Source organism: Glycine max, chromosome 1 (genome assembly GCF_000004515.6).
Source record: "Glycine max cultivar Williams 82 chromosome 1, Glycine_max_v4.0, whole genome shotgun sequence".
Classification (NCBI taxonomy): Eukaryota; Viridiplantae; Streptophyta; class Magnoliopsida; order Fabales; family Fabaceae; genus Glycine; species Glycine max.
The window spans coordinates 38,745,567-38,766,144 of NC_016088.4; the positions used below are offsets into that span (position 1 = coordinate 38,745,567).

Genomic DNA, 20,578 nt, shown 5'->3' on the forward strand with positions numbered 1-20,578 from the left:
AAAGGGTTTATTGATGCCAAATCCTTTTTACCCTATCCCTTGGCATACAAATTTTTTGGTGTTCTCTCCAGTTCACAATTCAAAAGAATTTCCTAGTTGCAAATGAATATATAGAATCATGCAAAAGGGTGATCAAGCCAACAACATGCATTAAGCATAGAAGAGAAACAATAATAATGGTTTAATGAATAAAAAAGTAATAATTACATGGAAGAATAACCAATTGCATTAAACCCCAACAAAAGAGAAAAGTTAGCTACTAGACATGGAGGAAAAAACACTTGATGGAGAAAGAACGAAAAACAAATCCCTCCACATCCAAAGTTGCCTAGCACGTTTTAATGTCTCTTCCTCTCTCTCAAACACTCAACATTTGTTAACCCTTAACTAGACTAGAAAAATCCTATTTAAAGCTATGGGCTAAATAGAGTCTAATCCCATAACAAAATAAACTAAAAAGTAAGTGGAATTCATGCAGGGGTCGTTGCACAAGTCAACGGTCTTGCTGTGTGAGTGCACCGTTCTCAGCCACTTCAGATTTCAGCATTGCACAGGTGCATGGAATTTTTTATAACTTCTTGCATAGGTGTGCAAAGCTCTAAAACTTCCAAAATTATTTGTTTTGCCACCGCAAAGCTCCAAACTTCAACCTAAGGGATCGTTGGTGTGTCAAAATCATTCTTGGAACATCTCTATTGTGTGGTCCTTGCTTCCATAAAGCTCCTATAAAACACAAGAAAACAAACCAAAGATCAGGCATAAAAGGTATAAACTAGAAGAAAATCATATAGTTAAACCAAGCTTTTTTTAAAAATATAACTCAATGAACATAAAAAAGGTTCAAAAGCACAAGAGATATCAAATAATTTCCCCAAAATGACACCAAAATATAGGAAAATATGGCAATTATCAACACCTCAAACTTAGAATCTTGTCCTCAAGCAATGAAACAAAACAAACAATAATTAATTTCAAATCCTAATTGACCTTAAAAACACAGACATGTAACGAATTATCAAGTCATCATCATGAACCATGGTCTCAAAACAAATTTTCAACATAATGAATGACAAAGAATACAATGTACAACATATGATCCTTGGTCCTCACAAAGTGTTTCACTCTGTTGTTTTTGATTAATAACAGCAGGCATAAATATTAAAGAATGAAAGGGAGCATAAAGAAAGAAATTGAGACTGCAAAAGCTTGTTTTATTCTGATATGAAGCAACATATTTAAAAACATGGAAAATATAGTAACTGCTAACAAAAAGATAACACCACTAACAGATCATGCCTAGAGAATAGGATCAAAACTGCTTTATCCTATCAGTCAACATGACTTTTATTTTTCCTAAAAAATAGCAAAAGAATCTTATCTACTATAGTTTCTTAGACAGTTTCAATAGTCACATCTTAACACTCCTTCTTGACTTTGGAACTGCAAACTCCAAGCTTTTGTCTCAAGTATTCAAATTTGGCTTCTGAAAGTGCCTTGGTCAGAATGTTAGCACTTTGATTCTCTGTTTTGCAGTACAATAACTTCACTTCTCCTTCCCTTTCAACTTCTCTTAGAAGAAAAAGCTTTATCTTGAAGTGCTTAGTTTTGCCATGAAACACTGGATCATTAGCAATTGAGATTGCAGCCTGGTTGTCCACAAAAATATGTGTGCTTTCTTTTTGTTTCATATGCAAATCTGTCATAATTTTCCTGATCCAAAGAGCTTGATTCACTGCAGCAACAACAGATACATACTCTACTTTTGCAGTTGATTGAGCTACAACTTCTTGCTTTTTAGAACACCAAGAAAAGACTGCAGAACCAAAGGAAAAACAATAACCAGAGGTGCTTCTCATGTCATCAATACAACCTGCCCAGTCACTTTCAGAATATCCATGGAGCTTAAAATTATGAGAATGAGAGTACATTATACCATAGTCTAAAGTGCCTTTAACATATCTAATAACTCATTTGGCAGCTTGAAGATGAACTTCACTAGCACAATGCATGAACCTTGAAAGTATACTTACTGCAAACAAAATGTCAGGTCTGGTTGCAGTAAGATATATTAAGCAACCAATCAAGCTTTTGTAATGCATTTCGTCAACTTTATCAGCTCCATCATCCTTGCTAAATTTCTCCTTTTGGTTCATTGAAGATGTAGTGCTTTTGCAGTCCTCCATATGAAACTTCTTGAGTATTTCCCTTGCGTACTTCTTTTGGTGAATGAGGATTCCATCATGATCTTGTTTCACCTCCATTCCCAAAAAGAAATTCATCAAGCCAAGATCTGTCATTTCAAATGCTTTAAACATTTCAGCTTTAAACTCCTTTATGAGTTTCTCATCACTTCCTGTCACAAGTAAATCATCAACATAGACAACAATAATGATTAAATTTGCATTTACCAATTTCACACATAATGCAGCCTCACTTGGACTTTTGACAAATCCAAGATCTTGAAGATGATCATCTATCCTGCTGTACCAGGCCCTAGGAGCCTGTTTAAGACCATATAATGCCTTTTTCAACTTGTAAGCTTTTTGCTCCTCTCCTTTGATTTGAAACCCCTCAGGTTGCTCTACATAAATCTCATCCTGCAGGTAACCATTTAGAAAGGCAAATTTTACATCTAAATGATAAACTTTCCACCTTTTATGTGCAGTCAAGGCAAGTAGCATTCTAATTGTATCAAGATGTGCAACTGGAGCAAAGGTTTCTAAAAAATCCACTCCAAACACCTGAGCATAGCCTTTCACCACTAACCTGGCCTTGTATTTATTTACAGAACCATCTGGATTAAGTTTGGTTCTATAAACCCTTTTTACCCCTATAGGTTGTTTGTGTTGAGGTCTGTCCACTAGCTCCCACGTGTCATTTTTTTCGATCATTTTCAACTCTTCCTTCATAGCATTTATCCACTTGTCATCCTTTTCAGCTTCTTCAAATTCTGCAGGTTCTAGGACAGCTACATTACTCTTTTGATAAATCTCAGATAAAGATCTTATACCTCTGACAGGAATGCCATCTACATCATCATCAAGGAACTGTGGGATTTCTGGCAACTGCTTCCTTATTGGCTCATCCCAACTCCATTGTTGATCTTCCATAAATTTGACATCTCTACTCACTAGAATTTTCCCATTTTGAGGTTGGAAAATTCTGTAAGCTTTGGAGGTGTTGCTGTATCCAATGAAAACTCCGGGTTTTGCCTTTTTATCAAGTTTGTCCCTTTTAACCTGTGGAACATAAGAGAAACAAACACAACCAAAGATTTTTAGATTTTGTAAATCTGGTTTGTAACCAAACCAGCCTTCAAATGGAGTTTTTTTGTGCAGAACTCTTGTAGGTAGTCTATTCAGCAAACATACTGCAGTGTTTGCAGCCTCCGCCCATAGCTCCTTTGGCAACTCCTTTTCATGCAGCATACACCTTGTCATCTCCATGATACTTCTATTTTTTCTCTCACTCACACCATTTTGTTGTGGGGTGTAAGGTACGGTGAATTGGTGCTCAATGCCAGCTTCTTCACAAAATTTATCAAAAACATCATTTCTGTATTCCTTCCCGTTGTCAGACCTTATTGTTTGCAACCTGCAATCACTTTGATTCTCCACCAATGCTTTAAATTTCCAGAAAATATTAGCAACCTCAGTCTTGGATTTAAAGAAATAAATCCAACAAAATCTAGTATAATCATCAATAAATGTAATATAGTATTTATTACCATTTAAAGATGATACTCTCTGAGGTCCCCCAACATTTGTGTGAACTAATTATAGCTTTTGAGTTGCTCTCCAAGTTGATTGAGGAAATGATTTTCTGATTAGCTTACCATATTGGCAAGCCATGCAATCGGCTAACTTGTCTTCAAGCATTGACACACCTTTCACCAAGGCATGTTTTTGCATGTATAAAAGTCCAGCAAGATGGAAGTGTCCGAGTCTTTTGTGCCATAGTTCAACATTGGTGGTCATGCTTGAAAAAGCTATTTGCTTCTCCTCCATTAGATTTAGAGCATAGCTTTTGTGCCAATTTTTACTTTGGAAACAATGGTTTTGTCAAGTTCTTTAAAGAGGTTCAGGTCATTGGTCATATGATTTGTGCAGCCGCTGTCTATTAACAATGAATCACTGGAACTATTGCTTGTGGCAAAGCATGTTGCGACAAAGAGTTGCTCATCTTCTCGTTCCTCCGCAACCACCATTTCTTCCTCTGATTTGGACTTGCATATTCACTCTACATGTCCCATATTGCCACACTTTCTGCACTTGACATCTGGCCTCCACCAACATTTTCTTTCAGGATGATTTGTCTTTTTGCAATACGAACAAGGAGGAAAGGTCTCACCTTGCTGCTTGTTGGAGCCTTCTGGTTTTTTGTTCCTCCATTTGTTGTTCTTCTTGTCTTTGCCACCTCTTGAATTATGTGCTTTCGTATGAAATGCACCTTGTACCACCTCCTATTGTCTCATCATTCTTCTCTGCTCCTGGGCTTGTAGAGCATTTATGAGTTCTCCTAAGGTGATGGTTGACAGGTCTTTAGACTCCTCCAATGCTGATATCTTCGATTCATACTTCTCGGGTATAGTGACCAGGATTTTTTGCACTATTCTTTCATCAGGAAAGTCCTTCCCAAGAAGCCTCACTCTATTTGCCATGCCTAACAGCCGGTCAGCGTAGCCTTTAATTGTTTTAGTCTCTTTCATGCTTTGCATCTCGAATTCTCTGCCCAAGTTGAGTACTTGCATGCCTTTGGTTCTTTCACAGCCTTGATATTCTAATATGAGATAATCCCAAATCTGTTTGGCAGACTTGAAGTTCATAATTCTTGTAAAAATAATTTTTGACACAACAAAGAAAAGGCAATTTTTAGCCTTAGCCTTTTTGGTCTTCCTTTCTCTGTGATTCTTCATCTGAGCCACCATTGGATCTAAAGGTAGTTTAGGAACATCATAGTTTTCTTCTACTGCCTCCCAAAGATCCAAAGCTTCAAGATGAGCAGTCATCCTTGCAGCCCATAATTCGTACTCCTCACCATCAAAAATTGGTGGTGAACCTACTGTGTATGATGTTTCTCCCTCCATTGCGATTTCTCTCAACTCACAGATCCCTTAAAGATAAGAGCTCTGATACCAATTTGTTGTTTTTGATTAACAACAGCAGGCAGAAATATTAAAGAATGAAAGGGAGCATAAAGAAAGAAATTGAGACTGCAAAAGCTTGTTTTATTCTGATATGAAGCAACGTATTTAAAAACATGGAAAAGATAGTAACTGCTAACAAAAAGATAACACCACTAACAAATCATGCCTAGAGAATAGGATCAAAACTACTTTATCCTATCAGTCAACATGACTTTTATTTTTCCTAAAAAATAGCAAAAGAATCTTATCTACTATAGTTTGTTAGACAGTTTCAACAGTCACATCTTAACACACTCAATCACACGCCAAAAAGGTAAGTGTTTATCTCAAGCAACACACTATAACCACACACATTTTAACTTTTTTTTTCTTTTTTATCTCTTAGCATAACACATTATTAAGCATGCAAGCAAGGATCACTAAGGACTTTCTTGGCTTGTAATGTGGTAGGGCTATAACAAAATATTGGTTTTTCTAGGATTTGGAGCATCTAAAAATTTGAGAGCAAAATGAGAAATAATCCTCAACTCAATCTCTACCAAAATAATGAACAATTTGGACCCCAAGTTCCTTTACATCACAAGACCATGTTATTCATCTTCACCTATGTCCCAACTTATTTACTCCTTTTTTCTTTTTTTTAAGAGAAACAATATCATCACGGGACAAAGGTGAGCCACACATTTTAATTTTTTTTGAAAATTTTGACTAACTGAAAAACTAAAATTTTGTAGGTGTACCATCAATTTATCACTTTTGGGTGTCTAACAAGACACCCCGAACTTAATGTTAAACCCTATTTCTCAAATTTCTCTCTTATTCCTAGGAAGGGAAAAAAAATTCTTTTAAGGATAATGGTTAGAACATCAAGAAAATTTTCATCAGCTCAAAGAAGGTGTAGAAGATTTTTATTCATAAGGGGCAAGTCTTTTGGGCCAGTGGCTTAAAACAACACATGGTCTTGATCATTTCTAGGCTTAGCATGCAAAACAAAGGAATAAAAAATATAAGCAAAATAGAATGTGGCAAAACCAATGGTGCCACTCACAACACATACCATAATTGCTCCTCACCTGGCTAGGTTTGATCATGGAAAACAAAGTCTTCCATACAAACATGCCACACACATTAACTACAATTAGAAGGGCACAAGAAATTGTAGGAGTGCAATCACACATGCATTGGACCATAATTTTTTTTATGCTTTAATGCCAACAAATAAGCAACTAAACAAGATAGCATAAAAAGAAACACCAACCTTGGGAAGACTAGTTATACTAGTCCTCCCCCATCTTCTCATCCTATAGGCCCATGCTCACCCCCTTGGCCAAGAAAGTGTTGGTTCCCAAAAAAAACTAAGTTCTGCAATAAAAACATGGAAAAGAATGAAAGATTTTTCTAATGAAACAATATCAAATTAAAAAACACATGCAAAGAAAGGATAAAACTTTTTTTGTGAAGAAAGCCTTCTGTGTTTTCAATTTATACTTGGCAACTTGTAACTACATGAAAACAAACAAAAACATAAAATAGAACGAGAAGAATTGAAGAAAAGGAAATCCAAATTAAAGACAAAATTAAGAGAGAGAAAAGATAGAAAGCTAGGTTGCCTCCCACTAAGCACTTCTTTAACGTTTCTATCTTGATGAGTGAGTGACTCAAAGGTTGCTAAGATGGCTATTATGATCAACCCTAACCCCTTGGAGGGCTCATAGAGTTGAAGACATTGAAAGACACCTCATGTTAGGACTGGACGATCCAATGATACAACTGGATGATTCATTTTTGCCCATAATTTTGATGACCACAAATGTATAAATTGTTAATGTATTGATGAACTATTTCTAAGTGAACATGACCTACATATAATATGACACTTGGTATTAATTCCTACTATACAACTCTTTAAAGTAGGCATCCAATTGTTAAGTGAAAAATTACTTTATTAATAAGTAATATCCAACATCTAGTGCATTGTTATAAAATTGTCATCCACTCTTTGTGAAAACCAACATCTATACACTGAGTTGCTTCTACTCACGTCCAATGAACATATTCCCTTACACTTTGCTTTTTATATAATGGATAAGTGGCGTCCATGTAAAGTACTAAGTTCAATGTTAGCAACAAAAGGGAAGTGCACAAGCCTTACCATTTGAATATTTCATTTTTGCCTTTCTTATGTTTGAACTATTAACATTTGAATTTAAGATAAGGATAAAAACAAAGGAATGAACAAGGTATATTTTTCGACAAAGAAAAAGATAATAACACTTGTATGTGGATTGCCAACAATTGTCTGTACTTTTCTTTTTCTCTCTCCAACCAAAGCATTCCACGTGGCTCTATGCCAAGATATGAGACAATGGTCATATCAAGAAAGAAGGCACAAACCCACAACGAATATTTCACTGAAGTCTATTAATCAAATATTCATCTACCTAACTACAAACAAAGTCTCTGTGGATACGATACTCGGACTTCCGTTTTAACTTTACTACTTGGGACACATTGGTGTACTTGTCAATCCATCAACAAGTTTTTGGCGCCATTACTGGGGACTTTGTTGTTTGTACTTGGTATTTTGGATATTCTGTTTTTAATTGTTATTTTTCCTTAATTTTTCAAATATAAATGATAAAAAAAGTATCTTTTTCTTGTGAGTGTATGCTTGCAGGGTGGAACCTTTGAAGAACTTGATTCATGGAAGATTTTTAAAGAGGTGGATTGAGCATCTTGAAAGTATACAATTAGGGGTCAGTCACCCACCACCGGTAAATTATGATATTTTTGAAGGAGAACATTTCAATAATAATTGTCATCTCTACTCCATCGAAAATTCTTAGTGGGGACAAGAGTTACACCCTTACAATTTATATGAAGAAAAAAGACTTTTTAATTTGTAGAATGTGTTTATGCAATTCATGGAAGCATCCCAAGCTAGCTTTAAAGTCAATCAAAACTCAATTCAAAATCTGGAGATTCAGGTTGGCAAATGTTACTCCATGGAAAATTGTTGGTAGGAGCAAGAGTTACAACCTTACAATCAATATGAAGAAGAAAGAATTTCTAATCTTGATGATTTGTTGATGCAACTCATGGAAACATCTGAAGCTACTCAACACGTAATTCAAATTCTGTAAACTCAAGTTGGTAAGCTAGCAAAAGAAGTGACTAAATTACCCTTGGTCACAAGGGAAGAAAACTTTGTAGAGGTTGAAGCTTACGAGGAAACTCTTCTAGAAGAACATGATTAAAGAGAAAAAGACGAAGAAAAAGGTGAGGAGATAACACAATAACAATGGGGGAAGTGCTCACTGTTGGATCAAGTGGCCTCGGAATAATTAAGAAGGGGGGGTTGAATTAATTATTAATGTGACTTGACTAATTAAAAAATTATCCTTCTTAATGTTATTAGATTAAACTAGGCTTTTACTACTAAGTTAAGAAAGTAAAGACCAAAAACAGAAACTTAACCAAAAGTAAAAGTGACAATTAAAAGTACACAGTTGAAATTAAAGAGTGTAGGGAAGAAGAAGACAAACACAAGATTTATACTGGTTCAGCCACAAACTGTGCCTACATCCAGTCCCCAAGCAACCTGCGGTTCTTGAGATTTCTTTCAACCTTGTAAAATCCTTTACAAGCCAAAGATCCACAAGGGATGTACCCACCCTTGTTCTCTTTGAACAACCAAGTGGATGTACCCTCCACTTGAACTGATCCACAAGAGATGTACCCTCTCTTGTTCTCAGTATAACAACGCCCAAGTAGATGTACCCTCTATTTGTACTACAAAGGATGTACCCTCCAATGTGTTGGGACAAAGAATTCTTAGGTGGTTATTCCTTTGAATATTTGTAAGGGGAAACAAAAGATATCTCAGATGGTTAGTCCTTTGAAATCTTTTGTTTAAGGGGAAGGGAAAAATCAAAAGAATTCTCAGGCGGTTAGTCCTTTGAATCTTTTGGCAAAGGGAGAAGAGAGACACAAAAGAATTCAGGCGGTTAGTCCTTCTATTCTTTTGGCAAAGGGAGAAGAGAATGAAAAAGAATAGCACAAGTTTTTTATCAAAGAACTTTTCTTGAAAGAGAAAGGATTGAATAAAAACTTTTAGAAAGATGAAGAGAAATGAATCAGAAAGATCTATAAAAAACTTGTTATGAAACTTGTTGAAAGATTGTAAGATGTTGAAAGATTGATTGAAAGATTCATGCCATGGTCACATATTTATAATCTCTTGATGACTCAAGTTAAAGTTTGTGACTCTTGGCAATTTCTTTAAAACTAGTCACCTTTTAAAAATTGTGACTTTTGAAAACTAGTCACCTAAAAAGTTATGACTTTTTGAAAAAATATCTTCCGAAACAAGTCACTTGAAGAATTGTTACTTTTGGAAATTTATTTTTCGAAATTAGTATCTGGTAATCGATTACCATCAAGGTGTAATCGGTTACACATCAATAGATGTGACTCTTCATGTTTAAATTTTGAAAACCAATATGTTTAGAAGCTGTGGTAATTGATTACAAGTATTGTGTAATCGATTACACAAGTTTACAATGATTTAAAAATGTTTTACCAATAGTTGTGACTTCTTGAAATTTGAAATCTAACATTTTAAAACATTGGTAATCGATTGCATGCTTATGGTAATCGATTACAGCTTTGTAAATCAGTTTTGAAAACAATGTTGGCTACTGGTAATCGATTACCAAAGGGTAAAACTCTTCGGTAATGATTTTGTGAAAACTTCTTGTGCTACTCAATGTTTTGAAAAACTTTTTTAGTACTTATCTTGATTGAGTCTTCTCTTGATTCTTGAATCTTGAGTCTTGAATCCTGATCTTCATTATTCTTGATTCTTGAAACTTGATTCTTGAAACTAGATTCCTGAATCTTTGGAATTTGCTTAACTCTTGATTCTTTGGCATCACCAAAATAACCTTGGAAGGCATTGCTTCGACACTCACAAGTAGAAATTAAACAAGAAAGCATTTTCCAACTCAATACTGTTGGATCAAGTGGCCTCGGAATAATTAAGAAGGGGGGGGGGGGGCTGAATTAATTATTAATGTGTCTTGACTAATTAAAAAATTATCCTTCTCAATATTACTAGATTCAATTAGGCTTTACTACTAACTTATGAGAAAGTAAAGAACAAAAACAATAACTTAGACAAAAAGTAAAGTAGAAATAAAAAGTACACAACAGAAATTAAAGAGTGTAGGGAAGAAGAAGACAAACACAAGATTTATACTGGTTTGGCAACAACCCGTGCCTACATCCAGTCCCCAAGCAACCACCGGTTCTTGAGATTTCCAATAACTTTGTAAAATCATTTACAAGCAAATATCCACAAGGGATGTACGCTCCCTTGTTCTCTTTGAACAACCATATGGATGTAGGCTCCACTTGAACTAATCCACAAGAGATGTACCCTCTCTTGTTCTCAGTATAACAATCCAAGTAGATGTATGCTCTACTTGTACCACAAAGGATGTACGCTCTAATGTGTTAAGACAAAGAATTCTTAGGCGCTTAGTCCCTTGAATCTTTGTAAGGGGAAACATAAGATATCTCAGGCGGTTAGTCCTTTGAAATATTTTGTTTAAGGGAAAGGGAATAATCAAAAGAATTCTCAGGCGGTTAGTCCTTTGAATCTTTTGTCAAGAGGGGGAAGGCAAAATCAAAAGAATTCTCAAGCAGTTAGTCCTTTGAATCTTTTGGCAAGAGGAAGAAGGGATGAAAAGATAGCACACTTTTGTTTTCTGCAGAATTTCCACTTGCAGAAAAACAAAGTTTTGAAACAAAGTTTAGAAAGCTTTTTGGCAAAGAAAAAGCAATGGGCAATGGTTAGAGAAAGATTGTGAAAAATGATTTTTTGGAAGAATATCATATATCTCTCTTTTGAATGTGTGCCAAAGTCATCTTTTTATAAACTTTTCATGTCTGGTCAAAGAAACCATTGGAAAAGTAATGACTTTTGAGAAAACCGTGTTAAGAGTTATAACTCTTAACTTTTTCTTTAAAACTGTTCACTGGTAATCGATTACCACAAAGGTGTAATCGATTACAAAATTCATTTTATGAAAAGTTGTGACTTTTCACAATTGGATTTGAATTCCAACGTTCAGATTCACTTGTAATTGATTACTAGTATAGTGTAATCGATTACACTATTTGAAAATCATTTTGGAACGTTGTAAACCATTTGAAAACATTTTGAAAACCAAATTGGTCACTGGTAATCGATTACTGCCAGCTGGTAATCGATTACTAGAGAGTAATCACTTTGGTAACTTAGAAAATTTGAGAAAATTATTTTGTAAAACAAAACTGTGCTATTTGGTTTTTGAAAAAATCTTTTAATACTTATCCTATATGAAGTCTTGACTTGTTGCTGTTTGATTTCTTCTCTTGAATCTTGAATCTTGGATTGGATTCTTGATGCTTGATTTTGAAGTCTTGAATCAATTACTTGGGCTTTTGGCATCATCAAAATTGCTTGGTTCATCATCATGAAGCTTGCTTCTACAAATACCCCTCCTCATCAACTGATTGGCAAGAAAGAAAGGCATGGAGAATGTGATAAATCTATAAGTGCCATTCTCTCCTTGAACAACAACACTTCTCTTGCAATGGTATGGAAGACATTTCTAGGATACATGAGTTTCATGGAGTCTCCGGCTAAGAAGCAAAAATGCAAGGAAGATGTGTTCCATGTGACATTCGTGCCACCTTGAGGCATCTGACCCGTCAAGGTAGTGATGTTAAAGAAGCGCTTATGGGAGGCAACCCAGGATTTCTTACTTTATCTTTTTTTTTATTTAATTGCATGTATGTTTTTCTGTTATTTCTTAGGATTGTTGTGTTCAATTTATTTTAATAGTAATGTGTGCTTGCCTTAGCTCTAGGAGGTTAAGAAAACTGTAGAAATGTCTTGCAAGAGTGAAGTGATAATAAGCGACCAAATGACTGTACAAGTTGCCTGGCTAGGAGTCCAGCTTCCTTCTGTAGGGGGGGTGATACCTCTAATAATGGTAATGATGATGTCGTGGAGACTAGAGCTGATGGTGATTACATTGCAGACATCATTGTTGCACAGGAAGCTTGGGATCTAGGGCCACACAGGATTGAGGCCCATTTTGATTAGGATTTTTCTTTATTTATTTTTTTTACTTTCATTTTCATTTATTTTCATTTTAATTTCTTGCATTTAGGACAGTTTAATTTTAGTAGTTTAAATTCAGTCATTTAATAGTTTTAATTTAGTTTGATGCATGATAGAGAAGTATATACTTAGCAACACATTTTGAGAAAACCAATTGCATGAGTGAGGCTAACTGCATACTAATGAGCATTTTTTGTATTGCTGATTCTCGTGTAAGCAGGCGTCAGTGTAAGTGATGGAGTGTGAACTAATATTACAAGAGTGAAAAGGTTAGTATTTCTGACAGAAAAGCATGGAATGATAACCTTCATACTTCAATGAAAATCGGTAAGTTGTGTGAACTTTCAACTATGAGAGAATGACTATTTTTAATTTCCTGATTTTGCATGATTCTTGTATTCCTTAAAATGCATGTTTGATGTAGAGATGATCAAGGCCTTGTTTGTTATTTTATTCAGCTACTTAGCCAAAAAGTCATCTTGTGAATGAATGCATCCTTTGTACCCTTTTTGAGCTAATGTAAAATTTTTGTCATAGGAACCCAAGCCCAAAATGTGATATTTACTAACTACCCTTTCTTAGGTTGTAGGAGAGTACTCATGGATTCAGATAAATTTGTCCCAAATTTGGGGGAATATTTTTGGGTGATTTTCTATTGCAAGAAAATAAATATACAACACAAGTTAAATTGAGTTACAAAATATGGTATTACTCCAGCCCAATATAAATGTTTTTACATTTGCAAAATAAAAGTTATTTTATTTTAATGAATAAAAGCTGGGGTAAACCATCATCAAAGAAAATAAAGGTGCTAAAAAGAGTAACAAAGCAATAAGGTTGGTGTTGTGAAAAATTCCAAGTTATGGTTTGTAAATAATTTAGGGGAATGAAAGCTCTCCTAGATCCTAAGCTTTCAATCCTAGAAAAAAACATGATTTCTTTGTTAGCCCAACCACGTTACAAGCCTAATAAAGTCCTTAGTGATCCACATTCTGCATGTATGATAGCATTGGCTGAGATGATGTGCAAAATTAGGAATTTTACTATTCAGTTGTTATAATTCAAACACTTTTATCGAGATACTTGTGGGATTGAGAGAAACACTAGCCTTGTGAGGATTGAAGTTTGGTGATTATTCCTTGTGATTTGTCATTCTTGCCAACCATTTCATTTGAAGTGCATCTTGTTCTACTCCTTTCATGAACTTATGACAACTGTGAACTTTAGAATTGAGCAATGAAGCTTTTTGGAATTTATGCAGTTATCTCATCAATTGTGATTGATAAACTTTGAACTTTTTCCTTTTGCTTGGGGACAAGCAAAGATTTAAATTTGGGGGAGTTTGATAATTGCTAATTATGAGTATATTTTGGGGGTTAAATTATATAGGAATTTATAATTTTTCTCTTCTAATTTTTTTCTTTTTGAACAAATAATTGTTAAATTAATGTCATTTAAGTTTTGTGTAGAGAATATTAAAAGTGATAGATTTATAAATCTTAGTGAGTAAAAAAAAGCCCAAAAAAGTAGGAATAATTAAGGAAAGCAAGCTAATTGAGGAAATAATGGCTAATTAAGGAAAAAAAGATTAATTAAGGAAAGAAAGACTAATTAAGGAAAGAAGACTAATTGTGGAAAACAAGGCTAATTAACGAAAGCAAAATAATTAAGGAAAGGAAGTTAATTAAGGAAAGAAGGACTAATTAAGGAAATCAGACTAATTCAGAAATCCACTAATTTGCACCTATAGAAGAAGAAGAAGAAGAGAGAAGACACATAAAAATTTCTAGAGAATACAATTCCTTATAGAAGACAAAGGCTCGAAGAAGGAGAAGCAAACAATGGGAGTCATTCCTTCCCTCCATTCCCTTTCTTATCTTTTCCCCCTTTACTAAATATTTCCCTCTTGCAATTGTAAAGTCTCAATGACAATGAGAGGCTAAACCCCCTTTGTTTGTTGGGAACTTGGCAGCCAACTACTCTTGATGTAATTTCTCTTCCTATCTATTTATAATATTACATTTGCATTATCCTTTCTTGTGCTTAATATTATTACATGTGGCTTGATCACCCATTTGCATGGTAAGTTTTAGGGGTAGCACTGGGAAATGTTATTTTCTAATAGAACTAAGAAAGGGTATCTAAATAAAGTCGTCACTAGGAATAGGTTGATATTCGTTTAGCCTATTATATATCTATACTCTTAATGCAATTTACTATTTTAGCTCTACAAAGGGATTTAGGAGAGAAAATAGATAAATTAGGTTCTTTCATGCGAGAGACCACATTTAAATTATATTAGTAGATGCAAGTGTAAATTAGAATAATTATAAATAGAGAAAAATCATTAACATTACATCGAAGACTAACTCTGGTAGGCTAAGTTCCCAACATTCTAATCTTCTGCATTTCGTTCTACAATAATATTGGATTTTCTGTCCTTAATTAATTCATGTTTAATTCTTTTTCTTGTTTGATTTAATTTTCTGTCATTTTAAATTATTGTTTTTCTACAACCTTTCCAAATCTTGTTCTTAATCAAATATTTATCTACCTAAGTACAAACAAAGTCTTTGTGGATACGATACTCAGACTTCCATTTTAACTTTACTACTTGGGACGCATTGGTGTACTTGTCAATCCATCAACAAAGATGCAGGGGCAGTTTGAAATGTCAATGATGGGGGAGTTAAATTACTTTCTTGGTCTCCAAGTGAAGCAAATGGACCATAGAACATTTCTCCATAAAAAAATACTTCAAGGAACTTCTCAAGAAGTTTGAGAAGGAAAAAAGTAAGGAAGCTGCAACTCCTATGGCTACTAATTTCTACCTTACTGTAGATGAAAAGGGGAAGTCAATTGATCAAACAAGGTATAGAGGTATCATTGCTTCCCTACTTTGCTTTACTACAAGTAGTCTGGACATCATGTTTAGTGTTTGCATGTGTGCATGCTATCAATCTAGTCCTAAGGGGTCTCACTTCTCTGGTTTAAATAGGATTATGAAATACCTAAAAGGCTTTTAAATGTTGGCATATGGTATCCCAAAGATGTTTAGATCTCTCTGGTAGGATACTCAAACTTTGCCAAATGCAAGCTAGATAGGAAATTCACTAGTGGCACTTGCCATTTGTTAGGTAATGGCCTAGTGTCATGAAATAGTAAGAAGCAAGCATATGTTTCCTTATCTACGACCAAGGCTGAGTACATTGCGGGGTGGTGTTATGCCCAAATCTTGTGGCTTAAACAACAACTTTCTGATTTTGGATTGCATTTAGAACACAATCCTTTAAGATGTGATAACACTAATGCCATTAGTCTCACTAAGAATCCTATCATGCATTCTAGGAAAAAACATATAGAGATTAGGCATAATTTCATTAGAGATCATATTCACAAAGGTGATGGTGACATTGAGTTTGTTGATACAAAATCATAACTAACTGACATTTTTAACAAACCTTTAGCAGGAGATAGGTTCTACAATCTTTGTAATGAGCTTGGCATTTTAAGTGAGTCTAATCTCACTTGAGCCAATATGGAGGCCTGCATTCATTTCATGTACATATTCACTTGCATTTTTTTATGTTTGTTTATATGGGAGACTAGTTTTCTATGATTTATGATTGTTGGAAAAGTGACCTCAATAACTTAAGATGAGGGATGAATTAGGTTTCAAAATTCTCCCACTAGCAAACTTTAACCCCTTTTTGAATGATAGGCTCATAATGCAGAACAAGAAGAAGCAATCAATTTAACAATGTTCTTATAAATGCGCAAGACAATATAAACTGCGGTAAAATAACTGAGATAAGGGAAGAGAGAAATGCTAACTCAATTTATACTGGTTCAGCTACTTCCCGTGCCTATGTCCAGTCCTTAAGCAACCCACTTGAGACTTTCCACTATCTCTATAAATCCTTTACAGACTTTGAACACACCTTGGGATCCCTCACCCATGTGTTCAAGATTCTCCAAGAGACAACCAGTCTCTTGATTACAATTCTCACAATCCAAGAGACAACCAGTCTCTTGATTACAACTCAGTTTCTGAGATGAACAAAAAGATTTCTCTCCTTTAGAGTAGATGATACAAATTGAAGATGCTAGAGAAATTTCTCTCTTTTAGAGATGATAATACAAATTGAAGTTCCTAGATGAATTCTCAATAGATTTGCAAGTGTTTGCTCAGTAGTTGTTGAGAGAGAATTTGCCAATTAAGTTCTCTTAGAACATCTCTCTCTTGCTTTTCGAAGTCAGACACACATATATATAGGCTCATTGTGCCTTTTCAAAATGGTTTGAAGAGATGTGTCTTTTCAAAAAGCTTTTTTTTCAAGATTTTCTCATTGGTAATCGATTACACAATTATATTTTCAAGGGTCATGACTTTTCAAAGTGTTTTCTGAAGTTTCATTACTGGTAATCTATTACAAACATTTGGTAATCAATTACAAGATTTAAAATTCAAATTTCAAAATCCTTTCGAAAAGTTTATTTTCAAAAGTGTCTTCTGGTAATCGATTACACTGGCTGGTAATCGATTACCAGAGCCATTGATCTCTTGGAAAAAAATTTTTTAAGGCAAAAACCAATCAACCAGGGAGATTGTTTGAGGCCTTATCTTTTTCTTGATCTTTGTTTGCTTGACCTTGAATTAATCTTGAAGCAATGCTTAACCTTTGAATGTTTGTTGAAGCAACGTTGTTTGATTCTACTTTGGCATCATCAAAACCCTATATTTATACATTCACATTCTCCCCCTTTTTGATGATGACAATCATTATCAAGTGAATTCTTTTCGACACCATCAAAACCTGCATGATTCACATTCTCCCCCTTTTTGATGATGACAATCATTATCAAGTGAATTCTTTTTGGCATCATCAAAACCTGAAACCTGCATGATTCACATTCTCCATCTTTTTGATGATGACAACCATACGTAGGTTAGGAGTAAAATGAATATCTATGTGGGTTGTTTACTCCCCCTTGATCTTGCAATGATTGCTTATATGAAACTGTTTGAAGATTTCATAGATTTCATATATAAAAAAACTGTCTCAAAAGAATTAGATAATTCACTATCTTATCTTTTTTCTATGGAGATAGAAGGATTTGTACCTATTTTTCAACTCCAAGAATTTTACCTTTGTTGTTGTCTCCATAGGTCACATGTCCACTATTTTTGGGAGAAATATGAATAAAATTTGATGCATCTCCCGTCATGTGTTTGGAGCAACTACTATCAATGTACCAACTTTGCTTTAAGGATTCCTTCATTCATATAATCATATTTTGATTTTGGTACCCAAATTTTCTTGGATCCTTGAATGTTAGCTTTGACTATGGATCCTTTTGAAACCCATACCGTTTTCCAATGCTACTACCATTCTTTCTAATATAACATGTTGATGCACTATGACCTTTTTTACCATAGTAAAAGCATGTTAACAAAGAAGAACTAGTCTTTTGAGTGGAGGCAAAGAAATTTTTATACATCTTTTGTTGATATTCAGGATTATATCCTAATCTAGCCTTATGAAAAACACATCTTTTTTTGCCTAATATAATATCTAAATTATTTTTACTGAGAGTAAATTTAGCAAGAGCAATTTTTAAATCTACAATTTTTTCTTTATATTTATCAAAACATTCACATGAATGAGCTGCTTTATTGTTTTCTTGTATTAAGCATTTTGTAGAAGATTGGTCTTTATCTGTTGATTTTAATGTTTTAACTTCAGATTTAAGATTTTCTAACTCTACATTCAACTTCAAAATTTCTTTTTCTAAACTTGAAATGGTTTTCTTAGAATATGAAACTAATTTGGCAAGTTTGACAGATTATTTATGCAAGTCATTAAATGCATTTTGAAGTTCATCAAAAGAAATAGATAAGTCATAGTTAGAAAATGTTACCTCTTCTTCGCTTTCATAATTTTTGGCCATGAGACTAAGATTTACGACTTCATTTTCTGAACCACTTCATGAATCCATGTCATTATCTTTCCATGTGATGTATGCTTTCTTTTCTTTTCTTTTCTTTCTTCTCTTTTTTAAATGCGTAAGACAAAGTAAACGACAGTAAAATAACTGAGATAAGGGAAGAGAGAAATGCAAACTCAATTTATACTGGTTCAACCACTTCCCGTGCCTACGTCTAGTCCTCAAGCAACCCACTTGAGATTTTCCACTATCTCTGTAAATCTTTTACAGACTTTGAGCACACCTTGGGATCCCTCAACCATGTGTTCAAGATTCTCCAAGAGACAACCAGTCTCTTGATTACAATTCTCACAATCCAAGAGACAACCAATCTCTTGATTACAACTGAGTTTCTAAGATGAACAAAAAGATTTCTCTCCTTTAGAGTAGATGATACAAATTGAAGATGCTAGAGAAATTTCTCTCTTTTAGAGATGATAATACAAATTGAAGTTCCTAGATGAATTCTCAATAGATTTGCAAGTGTTTGCTCAATAGTTGTTGAGAGAGAATTTGACAAGTAAGTTCTCTTAGAACATCTTTCTCTTGCTTTTCGAAGTCAGACACACATATATATATGCCCATTATGCCTTTTCAAAATGGTTTGAAGAGATGTGTCTTTTCAAAAAGCTGTTTTTTTAGATTTTCTCATTGGTAATCGATTACACAGTTATATTTTGAAGGGTCATGACTTTTCAAAGTGTTTTCTGAAGTGTCATTACTGGTAATCGATTACAAACATTTGGTAATCGATTACAAGATTTGAAATTCAAATTTCAAAATCCTTTTAAAAAGCTGATTTTCAAAATTGTCTTCTGGTAATCAATTACATTGCCTGGTTATCGATTACTAGAGCCTTTAATCTCTTGGAAACAATTTGTTTTAAGGAAAAAACCAATTAACCAGTGAGATTGTTTGAGGCCTTATCTTTTTCTTGATCTTTGTTTGCTTGACCTTGAATTAATCTTGAAACAATGCTTAACCTTTGAATGTTTGTTGAAACAACCTTGTTTGATTCTACTTTGGCATCATCAAAACCTTGTATTCATACATTCAGAATGATATGTAATGACTCTTTTTTTAACTAAATGATATTTTTTTCTTCTATCTACCTCGTATGTTGTGCTTACATTTGTGTTTTCTTTTATACACATTTTTTTTGGCTTTATGGTGCTAAAAGGGGGGAAAGATATGATTAATTTATGTATATACCTATATGCTATGATTTGAGACAATGCTAGTAATATGTTTGTTAAGCATGATGTAGAATAGGTACAAGGACAAGGAAAACATCAATACACATCTTTTGGTTTGGCATGATCAAACCCAAAAAAGGGGAGATTGTTGAACACAAAGATTGAAGACTGAAGATTAGTCTTAGGTTTTTGTATTATTCATTTTACAATGCCAAACAGGTTTTAAAAGATGTTACATTTGTATTGGATGTTTTTATACTATGCATGATGAGTGATTTAGTCTTAGTTTTCTTATATTCATGCTTAGTAGAAATCACACATGGTAGATTAATGAATTGATCTTAAAGTTTCTTAGAAGCAATGAGTTCAACACAGTGAAATTGATTACAATGTTTAGTAATCAATTACAAAGTGTTAGAACAAGCAATAGAACTTACTTCTACTTGAAATTTGGCAAGTTTCATTGAATTAATTGATTACCAGTTTCAGTAATCAATTGCATAAGTCAGTTTCAATGAAAGAAAGACTTTGTGGCTCGAGATAATCGATTACCACATTAAGTAATCGATTAGATTGCATCTAGAAACTTTAGGATCTCATTGTGTGTCAAAATAATCAATTATTCCAAAACTACAAAAGCTTGAGAATCTCTATGTGAAATGAGACAATCGATTACCATTTATCTCATTTCTCGAAATGCAGAACAAAGAGAGATTTGAATGAGTTAATCGATTACGATATTTGATAATCGATTAAATCAGTTTTAGTTGTTAAAATTATAAATTAGTAGATAAACAAGAATCAAGAATGACAACTTCTTGCTTGAATGGAGCAGAAGATGGGTGGGTTGTGTGTACAAAAAGGAGAAAATGAAAACTCTCTCTCTCTTTTATTGGAAAAATACAACTTATGTTTGTGGCACTTGGACAACCTATATTCATTTTTTTTACCAAGGAGAATATTTTTCTTCTTCTTTTTACTAAATCAAGTTGGCAAGCTTTGGGAGAATGAAAAGAATTATCAGGTTGAATTAATATTATATCAGATCATCTAGGAGGATAATTTGGACCAAGA

The 20,578-nt window shown here is 34.0% G+C and overlaps 1 protein-coding gene across 1 annotated transcript; it reads right to left on the bottom strand.

The window, feature by feature from the left end:
• Positions 1-4,462: 4,462 nt before the first annotated feature.
• LOC102667787 (uncharacterized) lies at positions 4,463-5,086 on the bottom strand. Its single transcript, XM_006574090.1, has one exon. It carries the CDS (start codon positions 5,084-5,086, stop codon positions 4,463-4,465), a length of 624 nt encoding a protein of 207 aa, XP_006574153.1.
• Between the last annotated feature and the right edge of the window lie 15,492 nt (positions 5,087-20,578).

Excerpts from the sequence above, each read along its gene's own strand:
- LOC102667787 (XM_006574090.1), bottom strand. The coding sequence starts at position 5,086 with ATGGAGGGAGAAACATCATACACAGTAGGTTCACCACCAATTTTTGAT.